This window comes from Oncorhynchus tshawytscha, linkage group LG09, assembly GCF_018296145.1.
Source record: "Oncorhynchus tshawytscha isolate Ot180627B linkage group LG09, Otsh_v2.0, whole genome shotgun sequence".
NCBI lineage: Eukaryota > Metazoa > Chordata > Actinopteri > Salmoniformes > Salmonidae > Oncorhynchus > Oncorhynchus tshawytscha.
In genome coordinates this window covers 79,557,453-79,583,666 of record NC_056437.1, presented here as the reverse complement: position 1 = coordinate 79,583,666, position 26,214 = coordinate 79,557,453, and the positions used below count along the sequence as shown (strand labels likewise).

Genomic DNA, 26,214 nt, shown 5'->3' with positions numbered 1-26,214 from the left:
TCAGTGTTCAGTTAGTTTTTAATAAATCGTCATGAACACTTACCATGCTGCATCTTGGTCCGATCCTTACTCCTCTTCAGACGAAGAGGACGAAGAGGAAATCTGCCGTTACAAGTGCAGTCGTAAACCAAGCGCAATGATGAAACTGGCTCTCATGAGGCCCGCCACAGGAAAGGAAGACCTAGAGTTACCTCTGCAGCAGAGGGTAAATTCATTAGAGTTAACTGCACCTCAGATTGCAGCCCCAAAAATGCTTCACAGAGTTCAAGTAACAGACACATCTCAACATCAACTGTTCAGAGGATACTGCGTGAATCACGCCTTCTTGGTCAAATTGCTGCAAAGAAGCCACTACTAAAGGACACCAATAATAAGAAGAGACTTGCTTGGGCCAAGAAACACGAGCAAGAAACACAAGCAATTGGATACCACGAAAAAGGGGTAAAAAGACTGGTGGAAATCTGTGCTTTGTCTGATGACTCCAAATTTGAGATTTTTGGTTTTGAGACGCAAATTAGGTGAACGGATGATTTCCGCGTGTGTGGTTCCCACTGTGAAGCATGGAGGAGGTGGTGTGATGGTGCTTTGCTGGTGACTGTGATTTATTTTGAATTCAAGGCACACTTAACCAGCATGGCTACCACAGCGTTCTGCAGTGATACGCCATCCCATCTGGTTTGCGCTTAGTGGGACTATCATTTATTTATTTTTATTTTTTTAACCCTTTTTTGTGGTATCCAATCGTTTTTAGTAGCTACTGTCTTGTCTCATCGCTACAACTCCCGTACGGGCTCGGGAGAGACGAAGGTTGAAGGTCATGCGTCCTCCGATACACAACCCAACTCAGGTTGTGTATCTGCACTGCTTCTTAACACAGTGCGCATCCAACCCGGAAGTCAGCCGCACCAATGTGTCGGAGGAAACCCTGTGCACCTGGCAACCTTGGTTGGCGCCATTGCGCCCGGCCCGCCACAGGAGTCGCTGGTGCGCGATGAGACAAGGATATCCCTACCGGCCAAACCCTCCCTAACCCGGACGCTAGGCCAATTGTGCGTCACCCCCACGGACCTCCCGGTCGCGGCCGGTTATGACAGAGCCTGGGCGCAAACCCAGAGTCTCTGGTGGCACAGCTGGCGCTGCAGTACTGCGCCCTTAACCACTGCGCCACTCTGTCATTTGTTTTTCAACAGGACAATGACCCAAAACACACCTCCAGGCTGTGTAAGGGCTATTTGACCGGGGAGAGTGATGGAGTGCTGCATCAGATGACCTGGCCTCCACAATCACCCGACCTCAACCCCAATTGAGAAGGCTTTGGATTAGTTGGACCGCAGAGTGAAGGAAAATAAGCCAACAAGTGCTCAGCATATGTGGGAACTCCTTCAAGACTGTTGGAAAAGCATTCCTCATGAAGCTGGTTAAGAGAATGCCAAGAGTGTGCAAAGTTGTCATCAAGGCAAAGGGTGGCTACTTTGAAGAATATAAAATATATTTTGATTTGTTTAACACTTTTTTGGATACTAAATGATTCCATAGGTGTTATTTCATTGTTTTGATATCTTCACTATTATTCTACAATGTAGAAAATAGTAAAAATAAAGAAAAACCCTTGAATGAGTAGGTGTTCAAACTTTTGACTGGTACTGTATATATTTCTCACAACCGGTTACTATGTTAGGTTTTTCCCAAACATACTGTACATGTCCTTATCTCAGAAACACATCCAACTGTCACCAGTGTGTTAGACAACAATGTCTCATTTCCATGACATAACAACCACAAATATTGAGTAAGAATAATACAGTATGCCACTCTTGGAATATCCCAGACAATGTCCTGGGTGTTACAATCCCTTAGCACATGAAAGGATGGGAAATCAACTCCTTTATTTCACAGTCCCCCAAATTATCTTTCTCAAAACGTCTTTCCCATTTGTATTGCTACCTTGTTTTGGTTGATGCCCTGTGGTCATAGGTCACTCTCTGTGTCTGTGCTTTAATATTTATTTAGTAACTCTTGATAGTCTGCTGATACTGTATATTATTTTCCTAGGTCCCTGAAGCTTTTGGAAATCCTATACTGTGAACAGACAAACTATCCCGGCCTTTGTGTCTGTCTCTATGAAAGCTTCAGTGTTGATCCCTCTGCTCCATTTACACACACCTTACAGAACGTCCTTGCATGTACAGACTTGAACCCAGGAGCTCAGCACGGGCTTGTTCATACAGAGACCCATTGGAAGGCATTCTCCCTCCCTGAGGGGTATCAATGTTGTGAGGTTATGTCTAAGTGGTTACTGTTAGTCTCAGGGACAGTTAGATGAGTCAGTTGTGTTATTCAGTCTCCTCCTTGGTTGTCACTATTTACTACAGCCACAAAATAATAAACCATGTCCATTTCTAAAAATGAGATTTTAAACCTAACCTTAATCCTAACCACACTTGTGTCTAAACCTAACCTTAAATTAAAACCAAAAGCACATTTTTGTTTGAATGAATAGCCCATTTTGAGTTTGTGGTTGTAGTAACTAGTGGAAACAGTCCCTCTCACCTGTAACCTCTCTCTTTAACATAGCAACCAGCAGTGTGATTATTTATGATGACATGGCATTCAGATCCCTGCCTATGCATATCATTTCCAATCATGTGGTCAACTCTCATAGATAGATGTTCAACGTTAGCATTTCCTTGATACTGCATGTGTGTGCATGTGCGTGTGTGTGTGTGTGTGTGTGTGTGTGTGTGTGTGTGTGTGTGTGTGTGCGGTGGTTGTGTGTGTGTGTCGGTGTGTCACTTGTGTTGATGTGTGCAGTGGGTGTGTGTGTGTGGGTATGGGCGAGGGGACGGTCTAAAGTTATACTGTTACACGTGTGTGTGTCAATGTGTAGCAGTGCCTGTTCCATAGCCACCAGGGATTCGAGCCCCACCTATACTTTGCTGTTTTGTGAGATAGACTAAGAAAAAGAGAGTCAGAGGAGGGGAAGTCAGGGGTGGGTCAGTCCAAACTTCTCTCCTATCACTTCACCACTAGATATAAATAAATGAAAAAAATCATCATCTTTCATTTCCAAAAGAATTGACTCCCTCTCTCATTCCTCTCTTCCTGCTTTCCCTCCCTCCCTCCCTCCCTCTTGCCTGTGAAAGATATGGGAACATCCTTGAGTTAGGAGGCACGTTCATACATAGATGACTGTCTACTGATGCATCAGCTGAGAGTTTATTGCAAATCTCAAGTGGAACTACAAGTAGGATCAGAAATAACCACCGACCACAGAGGTGGATGCACTGAAGCCTCAGGATAAAGGGTAAATAATTCATGTTACTATTCTTTGTTAGTTTGAAAGTTGTAGCTTGAATGGTGGTATACCCTACCATTTTTTGCCACCTGTTTTGCCACAGGAAGAGTTTGTTGTTTTAAAGTAAAAATGTTGCTCACAAGATTAAAAGTAAACAGTTGAGGCAGCGATGCCGTCAAGTCTCCTGTTGTTGGATGACAATTAATCATTATTGTTTAGACTGTTGTTACTGTCAACCAATTCAACGACCCAATCAATTGAAAAACATTCAAAACAATTGTTTTATTAAATATTTGTTTATGTTATATAACAAATGACCAGCCACATAAACATGTTCCTAAATAATCAGTAAAGATAGACTTGATAGAGATGTTTTAGTGACTTTTAGAGGTTTTATCTCCTGCCCTCTGTGCAAAACAGAGTTATCCTTAAGGGTTATATAAAGTGGCCAGGGCCACATTTATCCAGCGATAAGCATATTAAATGTCATATTTGAATCTCTGACACTGAAACAAGGGCTCTGTTATGAACTAGAGGAAGTGACAATCAACTATCAGGAGGGTATATCTCTGGCTTCTTTCTCTCACTCCCTCTCACTTCAATCTCAGTGTGTCAACCCCACTTGCATTTGTATTTCACTGTCACGCTCACTCCCTATTGCCGTCTTTCCTGGTTTCACACGACTTTATGAGTTAATGTAGTCTATATTATTCCTCTGTGGGATAGCAGGGATGGGCAATGGGACGTCACTATTTATTTATGATTTATTACGAAATCAGTTGGGGTTTCAACTTACTGCTGCAAGTTAAAATAGTGGAATATACAAGGTGCAATTTCGAAAGGTGGTTGTGCATCAGCAGTTATTCTCTTGTCATATAAAGTACTGATAGTCTGTCAATTAGCCCATGTCAGCTAACATTTTTTAGATCCCCAAGTTAGTTTTGCGGCCAGCTATCTAAACATTTCTCTCCATCCTATGGCAAAATGTGTAGAATTGCAGGAAATTATCTTTAAAACAATGTGGGTACGCAGACCCGCGAGCAACTGCGACCCCTCATGATGAGTTCAGATTTTCTGTGGCCCAGACTCCCTCCAAGTTGTCCATCCCTGATGTAGAGTATCTAGAACCTGTTCCTAATTAAATCACTCCTAATTCCTCTATTCTTACCTTGTACACAAAGTTATTTCCCTGTCCTGGCATGTCTGTGGTCTGACTTCTCTCTCTTTCTCTCTCTTTCTCTCTCTTTCTCTCTCTCTCTCTCTCTCTCTCATCTTTATAGAATGTCCTGGGTGTTACAATCCCTTCGCACTCTCTCTCTGATCTTTATTCAAAAGCACCTTAATTGATTTGATTGTCCTAAATACCGCTATGCTCTATAAATAAAGATATTCAGAGTTAAAAATACATGCTCTCATGGATGCTACTTTTTCCAGGTAGCAAAGGCCCATCTGAGCAGGGAGTATACCATCAAAACAGAAACCCAGAGAGGAAGGACACAACAACATGCAGACAAAACAAAACAAAAGGATGGTCTTTCCATTCCAGATACACAAATCTATTTTTCTCATCCTACTATTCAATGTCCCACTTCCCAGCACATGTCAGACCACACTGAATGCTGGCACCCTCAACCAAACCATCCATCCCAGTGCTGCCACTAGCTCTAATGCTATCCCCAATACCAACACACACAATCCCACTGTAAAATCCACTATCAACCTAGGCACCATTTCATTCCTCCAACGCAACTCTTCCTCAAACTCCACTTCCCAGGATGCAATCCTGGGGTGTGGGGCGGATCTGGACCCCGTGTACTCCTACCTGTGTGACCGTCAGGCGGCGTGGGGTATCGTAGTGGAGAGCCTGGCCTCACTGGGTTTTGTGGTCAGTTCAGGGCTGCTGGTGGGGCTGCTGTTCTGGACCCTGTGGATGTGTGTGTCGTCCCGCCAGCGCAGGGCATCGGGGGGAGCGTAGCTCCATGGCTCTGTTCCTGCTCAGCACGGCGGGGGTCTTCGCCCTGACCTTTGCCTTCGTCATCCGCCTCACCACCCAGACATGCCCCACACGCCTCTTCCTGTTCGGGGTGCTGTTCTCCATGGCTTTCTCCTGCCTGCTGGCTCGCTGCCTGGCCCTACTGGGTTTCTCTGTAGCCCGGGGCTGGGGGGAGGCTGGGGTGGCTCTGGCCCTCTTCCACCCTCCAGGTGGTCATCGCTACAGAGTGGCTGATCATCGTGCTGCTGCGGGACGGCCAGCCCTGCCAGTACTCCCAGGGGGAGTTTGTCATGTTGCTCATCTACGTGCTGGTTCTGCTGGCCGCCGGCCTGGTCCTCTCCCTGTGCTGCCTCTGCCGCTCCTGTCTCACCTACAGCTACAGCGGGGGCAGCCACCGACAGAGCCAGGTCCAGGCCACGCTGCTCTGCCTCACCCTGCTGCTGTCTGCTGCCATCTGGGTGGTGTGGATCGCCCTGCTGACCCGGGGTAACATGGAGATGGGCCGGCGGCCGCAGTGGGATGACCCGGTGCTGAGTATAGCCTTGGTGGCCAACGGCTGGGTCCTGCTGCTGGGCCACGGACTAGCCCAAGTGGTTCTCCTCTGCAGGTGGGAGGCCAGCTCCAAGGAGGGCCCCCTAGACTTTGGTGGATGGACCAGTCCCAACGCCAACCTGCCAGGGCTGGGGAGCCTGAAAGAAGGGAGGGAGAACAGAAGCTTTGAGAATGACGGTGAGAAGTGAAAAACAGTAGCACTGGAAAGGAGTAAAGCAGGGAAATGTACTGTACTGCATGTCTACGTTTAGTTAATCAGCAACATAGCATTAGAAACACAGAAAATGGACTGGTGGTAGAGTACTAATAAGTTAGCATGGAAGCTACATTATATATATGGACTAGATCCAATGAATAAAATATGACATATGAGGTTAATTACACAATCTGTCACTTTAAAACTCACTGTATGGAATCTGCAGATAATTGAGTCACTGTATCGTGTTCTCTTCCCCAGGCAGAAAACAAGACCCAATTTTCCAATCACCATATGAGTCTGGATTCTCAATGACAGTGAGTAGGTCTCAAAATGGCTCTGGGCTTACTGGGTGATTATAGGAATGACAATCAGCATGTTGTAACAAACAAAAATACATACTTAATCCAGTATAAGATAATGTATAGAATTGTATTATACAAGAGACAAAATTCACAAATTCTACAGCACAAGTGTAGAGTCATGTTTTAAGTGTAAAACTAACAATCAATATTCCAGGCCTTCTGGGAATGCTATTAATAAATCCTGATGTTGTGGGCGGAGCTAGAAAGTTGGCTGTCTGAAGTATTACAATGTAAATGTACTTTTAGTCTGTCTGCATATTTCAAGACATGGCATATGGGGGTGTAGTGAGATACACAGTGGTTTGGATGATTCTCTTACAAAAACTGAACAACATACGCACATCCAGGTACTTTACATGGATGCCTGATGAAAACTTAAGGGTTGTAAACGTTGTTATAAATAAATATCACCTGGGAGCGTGAGCAGCAGTTTGCGGCATTTTCCTTTTGTTTTCCATGGACAATTCTCTTCTCATCACTCATCTTGAAAAAACGTTTACTAAAAATCTGGAAATCAATCAATTCACCATCATTAACACAATGGAAAAATCTATTATTTCAATATTGAAAACACGTGGGCTACGGAGAGAAAGAAAATGGTGCAGTTTCAGGCCATGTGGAGGAAAGTGATGCGGGCGCTGGAGATGGGGTTGTGTGCTCGTGGGTCTGGGCAGGTGTAATGTAGATGTGGAGGAAAGTGATGCGGGCGCTGGAGATGGGGTTGTGTGCTCGTGGGTCTGGGCAGGTGTAATGTAGATGTGGAGGAAAGTGATGCGGGCGCTGGAGATGGGGTTGTGTGCTCGTGGGTCTGGGCAGGTGTAATGTAGTTGATGTTTGTATGATGTTGTCATTTGTATGTTTATGTTGTGTATTGTTCATAAAAGATAAATAACATCTTACAAAAGAATATGACCCTTGCCATTACAAGCCATGTATATGTAATGCTGAACAACTAATTGACATTATTTACTGCACTAATGTTTTAATGTTTCACTATGTTTGTGTTTCAGGAAATAGATCCTGACAAAGATTACTCCATCCCTCGTCCTCAGACCACCAACATCAGCGAGCCCTATGATGTATACTATGGACACAGCCTGTCTGATTAAGATCACATTGCTTTTCATGTACACACACCCACACACAAAGACAAAACAGCTTAAAAAAAAAAACGTTACAACATAATAGCATCTGCTATATATGTGTATGTGACTAATACAATTTCATTTATACATGCACTCTCACATGGCCCAGAAATGTTTTGGAAGTTCAGCTACAAATGTATATTTCTTGAATAGAACCTGCATTGCAACATGATTTCCATAATTACGTGACTAAGGCTCAATTGATTAATGACATTTTTCTTTACTCAGGCTGGATCCAGATAGAATGAGCTTACTGAATCTGCTAATGTGACAATAGTGTTTTTGCAACATGCTACTTGAAAACACCAGAGACTGTCTAATAGTCTCAGGCAGGAGGAGGCGTGAATCTGTCTGTATCAGGGTGACAAACTGCAGGGATGGGCAGGGGCAGCGCCAGGCATGTGTGAAGGAGAGACAGGACCTGGCAGCGATAAAATAGACCCTTGTCATAATGTCTTAACATCTTACGTAAAGGTGGATGCCATTTTTTTTTTTTTACATCCCACTTTATAAACACATGTTTAAATCAATGTTATGCTATGCATATTGTGCAGTTGAAAAAGTGTTATTAAAATGGAATGTTAAAAGGTATTTTTGTTAGTCATATCTAACAGCAGAGGGCTGATTCATTCTCACAAAAAGAAGCACAAGCTAGACTGAGTGGTACTACTGTTTTAACCACTAGATGACACTGTACAAGATGTGAATTATTGTTGGTGGGATTCAATTTACCTCAATGTTCATACCATTATTGAGCCACCAAATGTAAACAAATGCATTCCATCAAGTCATTTCCCCATGCAAATAGCAGTTTACTGATATTAATGATAGATCTGTAGCGCTCTAGGAATAACATGAGAGCAATATAACTTTCTACTCTGCCTGCCTATAGCCATCATGGTCATCTCATAGTGGGTGAGTCAGTCGGGTCAATACCTCAATAATTCAGTGGATCCATGTGCTTTATTGTTTCACTGATCAAACAGCCCTCAATGTAATCCTTTCACTTAGTCCTACTTCAATCATCTGGAAGTGCATGTCATCAAATGGGCAATTAGCCTCTTGTGCATTAGAGCAATTAACAGGGATATGAGATTTCCTCCAAACTCAACCCAGACATTCATTCATTAACTTTAGACACAATGGTTAGTTAGACGCAATGATTAGACACAATGATTGGTTAGAGAAAATGGCTACTTTAGAGTTTAAGTTGGCATAGTTGCCACCAGCTCTACTACTAGTGAACAATAGGTATGGCCTGTGTGGCCATTCCATACCCTATGATTACATACAAATAATCAAGGCAACAAAATCTATCAAACATTTGACCTAAATAAGGAGTTGAAAAGAAGAGTATAAAAACCAAACCGTTTATTATGTACATTCAATAACAATGACAGGAAATAGAAGGCAAACATGAAGATGGAAAAAAAAAGAAATACACAAGCCACTTGAAGAAAATTAAAAACAATATCACTTGGATCAATGAGCTTAGCAATGCACATGTGAAAACAAAAAAGGCACATGCAATTCCAACTCATGAAATCCCTGTCCAACAACTCCCACTAGGTTGACTTCAGCACAGTGCAGGGGTAAGTCAGACACACATCTGGGTCTAAGGTGATCACAGCAGCCGTGAGAGGGCACATGGGAGTCTCCACTGCTGGGTAACAAGTGGAAGGTTATGGAGGGATGGTCAGTTGCTGTGCCATAGAGCAGTCTTGTGCTACAATGCAAGGCATTGGAAACAACAGTTCAGTCTGTGCTGGACTGCTGTGTGCATGGTGGGACAACATCATTGGTTACTTAACATACTTCAAAAGGAAAAACTGCAGGGGTTCAACATTCCAAATTAAAATTGAACTAAGAGATATAACTGGTAATTCAAATGATACCATGACCACAGAAGAACATAGATAACACAGGCATAAACTTAAAACAGGCAGTATTTTACATATCATTACCCCCCCAACTAGAAACAAACTCAAGTGGACTATGTTGAAACCCCTCTCGATCCTGCCTTCATATTTCACATAGCCTCCTTTCCATAGAAATTGTTTTGATTCATGCAACAAATGAAATGACTTTTGACCCTGTCCTTCTCACAGAAACATGCATACTGATACTTAATACTTTTTAAGAGAAGTTCAAAATTCTTATTGTCATGATAGCATGGCATAAATACTCAACAGAATAACTAATGCAGCTGTATGCATCCCTCCAGGCCTGATAAAACAGCTAGCAACATGGTAATCATCATGTCAACAGGTGGTTTATGGCTCAGCTCTCTACCTGGGTCCTCCACCCTACAACTGTTCCTGAACTACACACTCACTCCCAAATGGAAAAAAGGAGGCATGTGTGGGGGGGGGGGCTCTTTAAAATGGTGTGGAACAGAACACTTTGTTTCATCATCACACTCACTCTAGCCTGACATTTATTCTCTATCAAAATGCCAAATTCCCCTCTCAAGTCTACTGTGGACTCCTAAAATGTTATATTTAAGGCAGTGTAAAATGTTGGGTTATTCATCTGCCTGGGACCATTTCATCAAAGCCCTCGGCACATTCAGCAGCTCTGTTTTAAAAGACCAACTTTGCCAGTTCCCAAATGTATTTTGGGGATTTTAAGTTTATTAATCTGTTGCTATAAAATTATGTAAATAAATTCATGTTTGCCCCCATCTTCCCTCTCCACTTCTCAGATAACATTTTCTAGGACACGGTGCTTTTAAAACACCACCATCAGCAAACTGAAAGGGAGCACTTTGAACCCACCATAAAATAGAAAAAGAGCTAAAATAACAGCAAGAACAATCAGAAAAAGTATAATAAATGTGTACACTTGACCAACAAATGTGCTTTTAGAGAATCTTTGGAACCAAAAAGACAAACGATAGCAATAACATATTCAGAGTATATGGAGATACATAATAGGTCAAAGACTATTTATATATTTTTGTTGGCCACTTTCTGTACCTTAAAGTAGCATTGAGGCAGTGACTTTAATACATACTGGACTAGAACATTCCCAAAGACTTAGGAGGAGGAAGATTGCATTGGGTGAACATTATGTTGTTTCATTTCCCGCGTGTCTGTATTTGTGTCAATTTGACAAAAAAATATATTAAAAATGGTGAAACCAAAAGTAACATCAACTTGTAGTGTTTGTAACACTCATGTTTCCTACCATCTGGTTTGTTCTCTCAAACCCCTAAGAATTCCATTCTTATCTGTGCATGACTGGTTTCTACAGCATGTTAGCTATGCCCAGACACTTTCAATGTTTTACCCCGTTCAGTCACCATTCTGATGCTACACCTGGAATGTCATATAGTCTAGTAAAGAGAACATGTATTAGGAGTTGGGTTGCACAATATTTTCAAAAGGAAAAATGAAGACAATGTAGGTATATGATAGTAAGGATACATGATACAGATCAAAAGAGGTGTCATTATAGTTTCAACTACAGTAAGAATCATAATCTTAATACTTAGACCAGCAATAGCAGTATTAATCAACTGGAAAATGATGATGATAGTGGATGTAATTTCATTGCATCCACATTATATAACAATAATCATTTTAAGCAATGCTTTTTCATAGACAATTATAGAAAAGAAAAACTGAGGTAATGCAGAACAAAAACAAGTCATTTTGTTTCTTTTTCCTTGTCATTTCACACCGTTTATCTTTTTTTGTCTTGTACAGTTGGGTTGGTGGTGTAATGTAATGTAATGGTAGACTGTTTGGATTTCTCTAATCATTTTCAGGGCAACAGCTGTTACCTAGGTTTAACTGCGTTGTCGCTCAGCTTTTGTAGTTCAGATTATTGACTTTTTTTGCGTTTCTTCGTGTCATTCACCTTTTTGTTGAACAGGTTCTTTAAAAAAACAACTTGGATGTGTTCATTGTTTAACTGATGGGATTCCTCCACTGGGCAGGTTTTTTGTCAATGTAGTGTTTCGTATAAAGGACCTAAGATTTTAGGCTAGTGATGGCCTACTTTTAGGTCGTATTAACACATTGAGCTGTGTACATATGTGTGCATTTTACATTTGAGTATTATTACCACAGACTATTTATTAGGAGCAAAGGTTTGTAGTGATGTAGTGTAAAAAGTTACTGGTGGGCAGCAATTTATCCATTCATGTCCAATAGTGTTTTTTATGGAACCATTCTTGTTCTTCCCACAGTTGTCTTCAGTTATTGTTGCCAGTCTTGAAATTCACAGGCAGTTTTCATTCATCCATTACTATGTCACTGAGTGTGACCATTGAAGCAAGCCGAGTTACAGTTGAGTTTATCTTGAGTGGATGACCTTTTTCCAAAACACATGGGTTAATACTACCACCCGTAGAAAATGGAGGGGAGCTCTTCCCAAATGAAGAGGTTCAGAAATGTGGAATTCCATGGTGCGAGTGCTGTTTAGTACGGCGCAAACCTACTGTATCCAGCCCGATATAAACTAGCCTGGAGGAGAGAGAAAGGGAGAGAAATAAAGAGAAATTAGAAATAAGGAAAGGAAGATGTAGCTGTTTTTAAACAACAGACAGCAGTGAAAAAGATGTGCGAGTAGTAAATAACTACATTTACATAAAGTGAAGATAACTCAGTTTCCAGCCTGTTGTTGTAGTGTTGCGGCTGGGGGGCTCTTACCATGGCACCGACTCCATAGGCAGCTGCAGCAGGACCTAGAGCGTGGTAGGGATCTGTAGTGTACACTCGCCCATAACTGTCCCAGAGGAATACCAACACATATGTATTTCAGCTGCACATAGTTACAGTGAGAATATAACACACACCTTGCACTGACTCATAGATAGGCTGAGATACTACAAATCACAAAACAAAAGACTTGTAAAGATCAAGTGTATCACAAATACCCACCAAAACTAAATCATATCTACTGTGAGTCATAGCCTAGCATGTTATTGTGTAAAGGTCTGGCCACATTATTGCATTTCAAGGCTGCTGCTTTTGATGAGTCCTCAGACGATCCTCCTTATTCTTACCTGTCACTGTAAGCAGCGGCTGCCGCGGCAGCAGTTGCCCCGGTTACAGCAGTAGGCTGAGCAAAGCGATAGGCAGCGGCAGGATAGCCTCCCTGGGAGACAGAGGGACAAATGGAGGTTATTACCATGGTACAGCTGAGGTAGACAGGATCATTACCGAGGCAGAGTTGTGTAAGTGCAGAGTGAGTTAAAGAATCACAGTACAACAACCAAGTTTAGAACATTTGTGGTTAAAGATTAATATATTAACACATGTAAAAAATAATAATAATAATAATAATAATTACAGTGGAGGTTGTTGACAATCGTCAATAATGCAGCATATCAAAGATTCAGAATTATAGAGAAAGATAAGTAACATTTACACAAACCATCCATATTATCGTTGTGATCTCTCATTTGCATATAAGACAAAGAGAGAGGGGGAAAATAGAGATGCCACACTCAAACACCCTCACAGTGTCACCTCCTGGCATTGAGACAGCATGCTTGCCCCAATTCAATGCAAATCTATTTGAACACACCACTGCATTTGGACCTAATCATACAACCCAGAGCCCAGACCATTCCCCTGGAAACCTGCAGTACAACTAGTGGACAGGACAGAGGGAGGGGGCTATAAGAGAAGGTAAGGGGGAGAGAGAAAAGGTAGGTATGCCTGTAGAGCATGCAGACGTGGATCAGCATGCTTCAGTAATTGTAGCTCCAGAGAAGAGTCCAGACCGGGAAGGGGTTGGGGACAGGCTTTAGTAATAAGAACCGTGTTCTCCTCGTCTTTATTTTCAGCCCCACAGGGCACTGCTGCTACACAGATAGAGTATCTTCCAGCTCATCGCTGTACCTGTTCCAGCTATGGATGTTACTCAGCATAACGGATGTGGTAACTTCCAATCATAAGAAATGGTGCTGGGAACGTTGGTGTTTGTATGAAATAAGAGGCTCTCTGCCAGTGACTTCAAGACAAATACAACTGCCACCTTTCATGTTATCTCTGCCAGCAGTCTACCTTCCAGAGACCAGGTTCTCTTTGAACAAACTGGCAAAAAACACACGCTGTTTAGTAGCTTAGTAACAAACCCCTTCCCCACAATCCACCTGTGCAGATGTCAGTGAGTTAGTAGGAAAATGAAAAGCAAGTTACCGTTTCAAAACAAAACAACATCAAAAGATCATAAATCACCAGAGGGATAATAAAAATACACACTGTGTTTGGTAATGACCCTACCTGAGGCAATCTGCTACTAATGACAGAGTCCTGAAACACTATTCTATAGAGAGAACAGAAACAGCCATTGTCAACCTGGACACACGCACACACACTGACAGACACCCGCCCTGACACAAGCGCACACAGAGCGGCCCGGCTACACCATGTTGGAACCCCGTGTTACAACACCAGACTACAACACCCTCTGTTACAGTCTGTCTTCTGGGAAAACTCAGACCCACAGGTGTGACCCCAGGCAGCGGTGGAATGGTAAAGTACAGAGTGTACCCCTATTAGCATAATTCAACATAGGAGCTGTGTGCATGAAAGTCGGTTTTTTTCCAGTCATATTTGGGCAGCTCTGTGCAGCGCATTTAATTATGCACATGCAGAAACGCACAGAGAGAAAGGAGAGAGAGTCGTGAGGGAGTGTGAGGAGTGGGAATCTACTTACGTATAAGTCTGCAGCTCCATAAAACCCACCATCCTGATACACCACGCTAAGAGAGAAAGGCAGACAGAGGAGATGGCAGACAGAGGAGATGGCAGACATGACAGAGGAGATGGCAGACAGAGGAGATGGCAGACAGAGGAGATGGCAGACAGAGGAGATGGCAGACAGAGGAGATGGCAGACAGGGAGATGGCAGACAGAGGAGATGGCAGACAGGGGAGATGGCAGACAGAGGAGATGGCAGACAGAGGAGATGGCAGACAGAGGAGATGGCAGACAGAGGAGATGGCAGACAGAGGAGATGGCAGACAGGGAGATGGCAGACATGGAAGATGGCAGACAGAGGAGATGGCAGACAGAGGAGATGGCAGACAGAGGAGATGGCAGACAGGGGAGATGGCAGACATGGAAGATGGCAGACAGGAGATGGCAGACAGAGGAGATGGCAGACAGGGGAGATGGCAGACAGGGGAGATGGCAGACAGAGGAGATGGCAGACAGAGGAGATGGCAGACAGTGAGATGGCAGACAGGGAGATGGCAGAGGGGGATGGCAGACAGGGGAGATGGCAGACAGGGAGATGGCAGACAGAGGAGGTGGCAGACAGGGGAGATGGCAGACAGAGGAGATGGCAGGTGAAGAGAGGGGTGGAGGGAGGAGATGGCAGACAGGTGAGATGGCAGACAGGGGAGATGGCAGACAGAGACGGCAGGTGACGAGAGGGGTGGAGGGAGGAGATAGTGAGGAACAAAGGAGGGAGGAACAGGAGCAGTGGAGATGGAAGGGTCGGTGTGTACAGTGAGATGGTCCAAGACCAGAGTGGCAGGAATGAAAGCCAGTGTGGAGGAAAGTAAACAGGGAGATGATTGAGGGGAAAAGTGAACACACAAGGAGAGAGATAGAACAGTTATTTCACACACATGCAGCATGCAGAGGAAATACACTCCCATTTATTTGTTCCATTACTGCTGAACCAAGTGGTATTATCAACATGACTGTATTATAGGGTACCATCCTCTATCAGCATCCCCCGGGGAGAGGGAACAGAGGCCCATTTACATTGACAAGGTCCTGGACAGACTGAGGACAAGTCAGCCAGTCGTTTGTTTGAAGTCAGGCAGTAGTGGATTAAATATAAAAGAGTCATTTCCTGCAGCAATATTAAAAATAAAAAAAATCCAGAATATCACAGCAGTTGCATCCCCATTAACCAATTGGCACAGCCCAGCAACATGCAGTACAGTTTCTAGTGGAATTACTGGAACATAGAAAAATAGAAAGAAAATGTGTCTGGTCTTTGTGTGCAGTGTGACGCAGAGGGTCAAATTATTGTTCTGCTCAGAGGAGTTTGTGTCTATACTACCAAACTAATGACATTACGCTTATTGGTATTTATAGTAAACTACTGAATTTACTGAAGGAACGTATATAAATGTCATGTTAAGTGTGTCCGTTCAGAGGATGGGATCTGTAGTTGAATCCCTTACCCAGGGTAGGCAGGGAGGGCAGGCTGCGGCACCGCCGCACGCACAGCACCGTACACTGGCCTTCCCCGGCCCCTAAGGTGGGCACCACGGAACGCAGCTGCCGTGGAGGCTGCCGCTGCCGCAGACGGGTAGGGGAACCCCGGAACTGAGGGAGAGGAAAGGAGAGAGAGGGTATGAACATCCAATGCCTGGGGGTACTATGAATTAGGGATGTTTAAATGAAGTCAGATTTGGGTGAAATGAAGGGCATGAAATCTAAGAGGAAGACGAGGTTTACCTGCATAGAGCTCTGGTCCGTACATGGCCTGTACCATTGGGCTTAGCTTCCATCCTGCTGAGAAGCAGAGAGGAGGCAGAAACAGGAGGGTTTCATATAGATAGGGTTACACAGGGAGATGGGCAGCTGACTAACAGTTAGGGATCATAATGAGGCTAATGGAGTAGTTTGCATCTGGTTACCATATGGCAGGGTGCTAAGGGCCTCTCCGTTGGGGTAGGGGCTGACCATCTTCTTATTGGTCATCACCCTGGCCGTGGCATTGTTAACCTGGGGAGTGGGAGGAGGGACAGTGAGCACAATGTTTGGCCCGTTCTATTCAATTGAGGAAACACACACAAACACTGACACAAAAGACAATCACACAAGTGGACCAATATTAGACATTTACACGTGATAGCAATTCATAAAATAAAGCATATCTAACTCTGACTGTGTGAATAATACAATGGTAATAACACTCCTGCTGTCTAAGGTCAACAGACCATTTGCCAAGAAGATGGTGATTGTGTGTACACATACAGGGAGGCCACAGTTACAGTCTGCTCCCCATTCACCATCGCTGGATCATTCACATCAATATGGTGGTGGGTTTGATGCATCACATCGTTAACTCCTCCCTGCCAGGCTGCCCCCTCCCCAGCCAGTTATACGACAGCTGACAACATCGCTTATGATGAAGTAGTCTCTGCTCTCCCTGGCGGTGTTTGTGTGCGCGTGTGTACATGAGTGGGTGGAGGATTGTTAGGGGGGAATCTTAGTCATGCAATTAAAGTGTTCTGCCCAAGAGGAGTGTAATCGATGACTCATTGTGGAGACAACTAGCTACACTGAGGGCCAGTGGTTGAGCCCAGCGGTGAGAGGAAGAGAGAGATTTATAGGTAAAAGAAGAAAGGAAAATGGAGCGCTAAGGTGAAGGAGAAGAGCTGAGATACGTGGCACTGCAGGAGAATAATAATATGTGTTTGCAGGTGTGTGAACAGAGACGGCTGTTGAATCAAGATGGCTGCTAGCTAGGCTAATCCCCCCACTGAACTTCAAAGGGCCATATTAGGCTCCCTTAATCTTTATCCATCGCCTTTGATGGGGTTTATGAGAATGACTGTTGTCGTGCAATTTCACAGTTTGAGTGTGCCGTTGCGCCATGTCAAACTTTGTTGTGAGCTACTAATGACCTATTGGCCAATTGGAGAGCTTTGAGACTTCTATGTGACAAAGTTCCACTTAGAAGGCCATTATGGATTCAGCCACCTTCAACACCCCACTAGTCATACTCTATCACTGCAGCCCTCATTCAAATGGAAATTACCTCATTTTCCTTCATTGCAAATGAGATGGTCAGCCTTGAATGATTCAATTAGCTGACATAATTGTCCCTGTGAGTGAAGACACTAAAATAAAATGAATAAATCAGCCTAATGAATCAGATTAATGCTGATAATCTTTTCATATCACAGCATTCATATCGGGTCATTTATAAGCCTCTATTTTGGGTGTGATAACTGGGCAATGATCCATTTCCTTATGTATAGTTAGTGGTGTGTCAATGCCAGGGGAGGTAATGCAATTTGATCAATCTCACCGAGAGGTAGACATGCAAATCAAACAGAGACCAGTGAGAAACACATCTGCATGGGTTAATAATAAACATTCAACCCCATCCCCCCCTCAACAAGCCCACAGCAGTACCAATAGAACTGGACCAAAGTAACCCAAATCGCCCCCAAATTAAACCAAACTTGTTGGGGTTTTACCTAAAAAGAAATCAACATCAATACATAAAGGGGGGGGGAGAGAAAGAGGGGTGCAAAAAACATTTGTTGGACAAAATTAATAAATTTTATAAGACAAAAATTATACGCAGCCAAATATGGGCGCATCACATGACCAAGAGTGAGAATAAAGAACCAAAAAATGTAATTCAGCCAATCAGCAAGCGTCGGATGCAGCATAGAGACCAATCAAAACAATCGCAGCACTCCCATATCAAACACATACAGAGACAGATGGGACAGGTAAGGAGTTCAGGAGAGGGATGCAGGTGAGAAAGAGAGAGAGAGAGAGATAGATAGATACAGAGCCAGTCCACATACAGAAACAGGGAAACACAAAGATGGTGTAAGAAAGAGAGAGACATCGTCTACATAAGCAACAACAAAAATCAACAATTATTTTTTCAAAAACAAAAATAACAAATACCAAGGTGCGTCATTCAAAAAAAGCAATTAGATTCTGTGACCATTCTCCCAAAAATCTCACTAAGTTATATGTGGAGGAATAGAGAGACAGAGTACCAAAGGATGGAGGGAAGAGAGAGAGAAGAGCAATCCTCATACCCCAAAAAAGAGAGAAATCAAATAATACGAGACACTGCCAGGCATTATTACTGTGTGTCACAAACTAAGACCAGTACACAAACTAATACACACACCATTCAATAAAGGAAAACCAAACCAAAGGGAGGTTAAATGGACAGCAAAAGGATCACCCAGTTAAACCCAATGTGTTTATATACAGTTGGTTAAACCCCTTATCTTTTCAGGCTACTCTACAGAGGAATTCACAGAACAGAATGAATCTCTGTTCTTTTAACTCCTGGTTGTTAATCCCATTACTAGACTCACTACACAGAGGTGAGTTATTGCTGTCATAAACTTTATTGATTGAGTATTCTCTTAAAGTGCATTCCATAAGATGCCCTGCTGCTGCTCACAATTTGAACTTTAAAAAATCCTCAAACTTTAAGAGCAACACGATTAATGCTGCTTATCATTGTGAAGAGAAAATATGGACAGATGGATGAGCTATCTTTTCTAAACAATTACAATTTCACCAACTCCTGTAACAGATATACTTGTGATGACTGCTGAATGGACAAAAATTGGTGGGAGGGCCTGCAGGACCAATCCAATCTGATTGGGTGGGTCTGGCAGGGCCTGGTTCCCCAGTGGGTGGGCCTGTGTCCACCCCACAAATGCCTATGCCCCTGTGTTAATCTATCGGTCTCCATGAGTGATTCTCCCTGAAGTTTCAAAATGTGAACTACATAAGCATATACACTTTAGCGCAGTATACTTTCACATTTAGAACACAGAAAAACACATAGAATTAGGAATTAGAATACTAGAATTGACATGAATATTTTTATGATTGGATAAAGGTCAGCCATTTTGGTCAGGGAGTTGGTCAACTATGGTTTGCCAGTGCTGTGATAAGATAATGTAAAACAGGGCTGAGAAACTGGTGGCTGCAGCCCAAGGATATTTTTTTGGGGGCGAGGGGCTCAGTCGGGGTCACAATTTACTATTGCGAAGCAGAAAACAGAAGGTGCAATTTCAAAATGTCGTTGCGTTTTCATTTTATGTCAGTCAAATTAGCCCATGTCAGCTAACATTTTTTAGATTGGTAAGTTAGTCTAGCAGCCAGTTATCCAAACTTCTAGTAATCAAGGTTGAATTAGAGCCCGGGGGCCCCCATTGATTGTGTTAGTCAGTCTCACAGATATTATATTAAAAACTGGAAACATCGCTCTCCACCTTATGGCAAAATGTGTAGAATGGCATGTAATTAACTCTAAAACAAAAACAATTGCATGGAATTAGTTCTAAAATTGGAAAATCTTCTCTCCACCCCACGGCACATTTCTTGGAATTGCAGTAAACTATCTTTAAAACAGCAACATTTTATCTACGCCCCATGGTGCCCATCCCTGATATAAAATAATGAATTTGAAGGATTTATCTGCCCTGTATGTTTGTTAGCTAGCAAGCCAGCCAGTTTTAGAGGAATGTTTCCGTAGATTTTTTAAATTTTTATTAACTGTCAATATGCCAACATTCCATTCGAACAATGCAGTCAATCCACAGCCATACACTGGCTGAAATCAGTTGATGATAGGACTTAGACAAGTTGGAAATACAAGAAGTAATGCTATTACATCATATAATGGCACTCAAATTCCCATGAAAACAAACATTTTTAACATGTATGGTTTACAAACATATTTTAGAGGCTATTTATACGGAAAATTGGTATAAACCTTTAAACTGTATTTATAATTATATTACAATATTTTAGGTTGACAATAATTTGATTACACAATTTCTGATATATCACATGCATTACTTTAATTTTCCTGCATAAGTAAAATCTGGATTATGCCTTAGCCATTAATTCCAATTAGCCATTAATTCCAATTTGGATTTCTCCCTGACCACTATGGGCGCCATTTTAACCCCATTCTGGAACTTTAGAGGGCTTATGAAATAGCCCCTCTAGTAATTGAATAGGATCTCTATGGAAAAACACACCATGTTGTAGGAAGCAATGCTGTGTTCTAATCATGTCCTCTACCACGCGAGTGAGAATTACCATTCTATGTGCAAGTGCAACTTGCAGCGATGATTGTACTTTCCAATCAGCATAACTGATGGGTCGTGTTTGAAAATGGTAACTGTAATTTCTGTACTACTTTCTGTGTGCTTGAATGTTGTGCATTAGGATTTAAAACTGCAATCCACATGTTGTGCATTAGGATTTAAAACCGCAATATTTAACTTTTTGGACGACTGGACCAAATTCACATAGAAATGCGAGTTATAGATCTGCCATTCTCAATGAAAGCAAGTCTAAGAAAAGGTAGATCTTTTCCATGTGCACCATTTCTATGCTTCCCGTTCTTAACTTCTTTGGGATAGGGGGCGGTATTTTGACGTCCGGATGAAAAGCATGCCCAAAGTAAACTGCCTGCTACTCAGGCCCAGAGGCTAGAATATGCATTTAATTGGTAGATTTGGATATAAAACACTCTAAAGTTTCTAAAACTGTAAAAACAACGTCTGTGAGTATAACAGAACTGAAATGGCATGTGAAACCCCGAGGACAAACCATAAAATAAATAAAAGAATTCAGCATACCACTGATTTCAATGGCTGGCACTTTTATAATAGGGCGAAATCGTTCCCGATTGCAGTTCCTAGAGCTTCCACTAGATGTCAACAGTCTTTAGAAAGAGATTCAGGCCGTTTTTTTGATGCCCAGCGTCGTCCGGGTTAGGCTGGCAGGGATATCCTTGTCTCATCGCGCACTTGCGACTCCTGTGGTGGGCCGGGCGCAGTGCACGCTGACCAGGTCGCCAGGTGTACGGTGTTTCCTCCGACACATTGGTGCGGCTGGCTTCGGGTTGGATGTGTATTGTGTCAAGAAGCAGTGCGGCTAGGTTGGGGTGTGTTTCGGAGGACGCATGGCTCTCGACCTTCGCCTCTCCCGAGTCCGTACGGGAGTTGCAGCGATGAGACAAGACTAACTACTACCAATTGGATACCACGAAATTGGGGAGAAAAAAGGGGGTAAAAAACAAAAACAACACCCAATAGTCAAAAGGTATATGAAATACAAATGGTATAGAGAGAAATAGTTGACGCGTCATAATTCCTATCGGCTTTTTTTGGTCCTCCAATAATCGGTATCGGCGTTGAAAAATCATAAATCGGTCAACCTCTACTTCAAACAGATGAAAGTACAATATTTTTCCATTATTGAAAATATATTTCACAGCGGTTTAAATGATATAATGACTCTCTACACTATAGGTCACTTGTTTGGCACATAAACAGAAATTAGGCTAACTATTAGAATTTTAGCAACCAGGAAATGGCAAAGCGATTTCTGCATATTGCACCTTTACACAGGCCCACCCATGAATCTGAAACCCATCCAACACTGGAGACAAAGAAAAGTTATTCCCAAAAGTTATGACAGATTTATTTTCCCCTTAACTAACACTGACTGAAGCAGCTGAAAGGATGATAACACAATTGAACAGGAGCTTCCCAGAGAGCCATGGGTTATTGTCATTACTGGGGATAACAATTCATTAGGAAGAATATACATACAATGAAGCATTAATCAAATGGGTTCTGGTAAGCCATGTCATTGCAAAGAGGAGGATGATTAAACTTGGACATTCCGGGGAGGTGTTAATGAGAGGAGGGGAGGGGGGTGGATCCATTATTATTACTAGTTGGACCAGGCTGTCAATGGGCTGTGTGTCTGTGTCTGTCTGTGTGTGTGTGTGTGTGTGTCTGTGCCTCGTCACTGCTACCTTCCCTATCAATACAGGCCCCATCATAAAAGGGACTTATACTCTGGATAGCTGGGAGATCAGAACAATGCTAGGCTACCATACTTCAAATTGATTTGTAATATACAATACAAAGATGCTGTGGACATAACTAAAGCATGCAACTACTGTACGTCTTGCTCCCAGCATCTACTACCAATAAGCTAATTGACCGATTGGAACTACCAAATTAATGGTTCCTTTAGGAATATTCAAAACAATGTGTGATTTTGCATCTAGTGCCTTTTTCAAGGGAGGGGTTGGGGTCAGATCAGCGATTATGTCATTTATACACAACTTACCGTTGCCGAAGAAACAGCGTGAGGACACGCGAGTGGTTACCGTGGAGACTGACAACACACATAGAAGTCATCAGGGAAACAGAAAAAATATAATAACAAATAAATAAACCAACAAACAACCCAATAAATTAAAATTAAAATCCCCCAATGTGAAATAAAATGGGGATAATAGTTGAAAGCAGTGATACAGTTTTTGAGAGAGACAAATCATCCAAAATGAGTTTCTGCTCAATGCATGAGCATCTTTCCATTTCTAGAGAGACACACGGACTGGAGGGGTGCTTCTTTCAACATATGCAAATTATAGTGGTCATAAGATTAAGGGACACAAAAACCAGGTCGACCACTTTTCTATTAAGAGGTTGGCTTAATTGCGTCTGAAAATATGTCTCCCACAGTCAGGAGTGGCAGTAAAAATACTAAAGTGAATTGTAGCGTAAAATGATTCTTAGTAAAAGCGACGTGGGCAGGATTCATATTTTGATCTGCAGAGGGGGATAATTGTATAAAGAAATGACTTTGGAACATTTAGTTCCGCTATGAATCACAAAATAACTTTAGGGGGAAAAAATGAGATAAAAAGAGAGAAGGATGAGTTAAAGGACTAAAGACGAAAATATAACATGTGAAAGGAAATACAATGAGACGTATTACACACACAGGTGCACATATACAAGACAAGAGGGTGAGGACTGGGGAGTGTCACACAGGGACAGAGGACTGGGGAGTGTCACACAGGGACAGAGGACTGGGGAGTGTCACACAGGGAAAGACATAACAGTGGAGAAACAAAGGAAGACAAACTTGACTGGCTTGGACAGAGGGAGAGTGAAGGAGAGAGAGAGGGAGAGTGAAGGAGAGAGAGAGTGAGAGTGAAGGAGAGAGGGAGAGTGAAGGAGAGAGAGAGAGAGGGAGAGTGAAGGAGAGAGAGTGAGAGGGAGAGTGAAGGAGAGAGTGAGAGGGAGAGTGAAGGAGAGAGAGTGAGAGGGAGAGTGAAGGAGAGAGAGTGAGAGGGAGAGTGAAGGAGAGAGAGTGAGAGGGAGAGTGAAGGAGAGCGAGTGAGAGGGAGAGTGAAGGAGAGAGAGTGAGAGGGAGAGTGAAGGAGAGCGAGTGAGAGGGAGAGTGAAGGAGAGAGAGTGAGAGGGAGAGTGAAGGAGAGAGAGAGGGAGAGTGAAGGAGAGAGTGAAGGAGAGAGAGTGAAGGAGAGAGAAGGAGAGAGAGTGAAGGAGAGAGAGAGGGAGAGTGAAGGAGAGAGAGAGGGAGAGTGAAGGAGAGAGAGAGGGAGAGTGAAGGAGAGAGAGATGGAGAGTGAAGGAGAGAGAGAGGGAGAGTGAAGGAGAGAGAGAGAGGGAACAGCCTGTGGTCTGGGAGAAAGAGAGAGGAGTGGTAAAGGAACAGTTCATACTCCCTGTCCCCTTTTCTTTTGCCCTCCTCTCACATAAACACACACAACCACACCAATCCATTCACAAGTTCACCTCTTTTTCTCTGTCAATCATGCAAAGTATCTGAAACAAGCAACAACCATGACTAAATCCAAAGCTAAGCCCAGTTTATCACAAACAGCCCATTTCGAGCAGTAATACTGTTCTGGGGAGCAGAGTGATCACAGCCTTCTTTTGATTTGAGCCAATTCACATCTAAAGCTCAAGTGAAAGAGCTGGTGTTCAAAAAGGATCCAAATCAATGCCTTTCAATTAGGTTGATGCCGAGGTGAAATGTCAGGATTAAACATCCAGTCTGATTGGCTTTCTTGAAGAACATGACCCTTTTCTTTAAAAGGACAGACAGAACTGTTTCAAATGGAGGCTGTGGGCGGTTTGCCACCTGCAGTAGTGTAGCATACATCTATCGCTGAATGAGAACGGATCAGCCATGCAGGATCAGATGAACAGTCCCAGTAAGTTAGTCATTATCACACCCAGCTCTATCTTGAGTCAGAGACTCAGGCTCATGCAGTGGTGACATGGTTGGTCTCTGAGTGAGGAGCTCTCCTCCCTGCGACCCTGTGTCTGATGAGATGCATGCAGACTCAAGAGCACCAGGAGACTCGTTGCTCGTTCTCATTACCACCACTACTGGGGTGATAGACTGCACCTTCATATTCTACTGCATCTAATGTCTGTCTAAAACTCTGCGCCACGGAGCAATCACTTCCCATCACACCAACACATCAACAAGAGCGGCATGCGGAGAGAGACACACCTACACGTTCAATACGCTGTTACTACTACAGTACCTCAGGGTGGGAACTGTGGTGTGACAGAACGGTGACAAGATTTAAAGGGCTGTATCCGTCCAATGTCGGGGTATCCCACAGTCAAATGTCTTAAATGTCACTTTCAAAACATCAGTGTGATGAGTTGCTTGATGGCATATAATTGTCACTGCCTGGAAATTGATTTAAGCGTCAATGGGAGGGCTCTCCAACCCTGTTCCTGGAGAACTACCGTCCTGTAGGTTATCTAGCACACTCGATTCTAATAATTACCTGGTCGAAAGGCTGAATCAGGTACATCGCAACTGGGGTTGGAGTGAAAACCTACAGGAGGGTAGCTCTCCAGGAGCAGGGTTGGAGTGAAAACCTACAGGAGGGTAGCTCTCCAGGAGCAGGGTAGGAGCGCCCTGGTCTATGGGTGGTGATGTCAATGTCTTTAGTTTAAGTGCTTTTTGTGGAATACCCTTTGACATGAAGAGGACACAAACAAACACAGACTGATGGAGGAGATGCATGGTGTGTGTGCAGACCTAGACACACACAGACTGATGGAGGAGATGCATGGTGTGTGTGCAGACCTAGACACACACAGACCGATGGAGGAGATGCATGGTGTGTGTGCAGACCTAGACACACACAGACTGATGGAGGAGATGCATGGTGTGTGTGCAGACCTAGACACACACAGACCGATGGAGGAGATGCATGGTGTGTGTGCAGACCTAGACACACACAGACCGATGGAGGAGATGCATGGTGTGTGCAGACCTAGACACACACAGACTGATGGAGGAGATGCATGGTGTGTGTGCAGACCTAGACACACACAGACCGATGGAGGAGATGCATGGTGTGTGTGCAGACCTAGACACACACAGACTGATGGAGGAGATGCATGGTGTGTGTGCAGACCTAGACACACACAGACTGATGGAGGAGATGCATGGTGTGTGTGCAGACCTAGACACACACAGTAGTGTGGAGTGGAGACACAAACAACAGGAAGACAAGTGAATCGGACCACTTACATGGGTACATTGGACGCGCACGGGAAACTGACTTCTTCAAAGCGCAGAGTTTTATTCCAGACAAAAAGAAGTACACTTCGATGTAATAGAATAGGCCACCGCAGAGATCAATACTAGACTCTGTGTAGAACCAACAGCCATGCACACTTAGGGTTCCAAACAGACTAGCTAGGAGAACATTCGCTACAGATTCCCATGCACGGACAGACTTTAGTCAACAACATGAAATAAATTATTGAATCCAAATCAACAACTATTGCCTTTTTCTGTTTTATGGATAAACAGACCTTCATAAAAGTATTAAGGCATTTTTAACTTTGAGAAGATGTCATGCTAAACAACCAAAAGTCCACATCACTGTCACCAAAATCATCTAGTCTTAACAAAATAGCCGATATAAAAGACATGCAAGAAATCCCAGACTGTCCGCACTAGGGCTGCAGTGACAGCCATGTTACAACACCATAGTATTATCATGCACACATACTTCCAATAAATCCCATGCAAAAGGACAGCAAACAGAATATTCACACTCCTGATTTCAAAAACAATCTGGTCAAA

The 26,214-nt window shown here is 43.2% G+C and overlaps 2 protein-coding genes across 8 annotated transcripts in view; one reads left to right on the top strand and one right to left on the bottom strand.

The window, feature by feature from the left end:
- Positions 1-3,104: 3,104 nt before the first annotated feature.
- Positions 3,105-7,559, top strand: LOC112258848 (G-protein coupled receptor family C group 5 member D). The gene is given in 5 exon segments (XM_024433468.2): positions 3,105-3,304; positions 4,730-5,607; positions 5,609-6,017; positions 6,298-6,353; positions 7,412-7,559. Coding segments are annotated over 4 exon segments (897 nt in total). The 5' UTR covers positions 3,105-3,304; positions 4,730-5,274; the 3' UTR covers positions 7,511-7,559.
- A 1,343-nt stretch (positions 7,560-8,902) lies between these two features.
- Positions 8,903-26,214, bottom strand: part of LOC112258735 (RNA binding protein fox-1 homolog 2) — a 40,802-nt gene continuing 23,490 nt past the window's right edge. Inside the window, exons 7-13 of one of the 7 annotated variants that reach the window (XM_042327580.1) lie at positions 16,167-16,254; positions 15,985-16,041; positions 15,708-15,852; positions 13,786-13,828; positions 12,561-12,652; positions 12,205-12,280; positions 8,903-12,018 (exon numbers count right to left, since the gene is read on the bottom strand). In XM_042327580.1, coding sequence (XP_042183514.1) covers positions 11,974-12,018; positions 12,205-12,280; positions 12,561-12,652; positions 13,786-13,828; positions 15,708-15,852; positions 15,985-16,041; positions 16,167-16,254 — 546 coding nt within the window. In that variant the 3' untranslated portion in view covers positions 8,903-11,973. Of the gene's footprint in view, positions 12,019-12,141; positions 12,281-12,560; positions 12,653-13,785; positions 13,829-14,221; positions 14,268-15,707; positions 15,853-15,984; positions 16,042-16,166; positions 16,255-26,214 lie in introns of all 7 variants that reach the window. The other 6 variants (XM_042327578.1, XM_042327579.1, XM_042327577.1 and 3 more) reach the window with 6 other exon arrangements.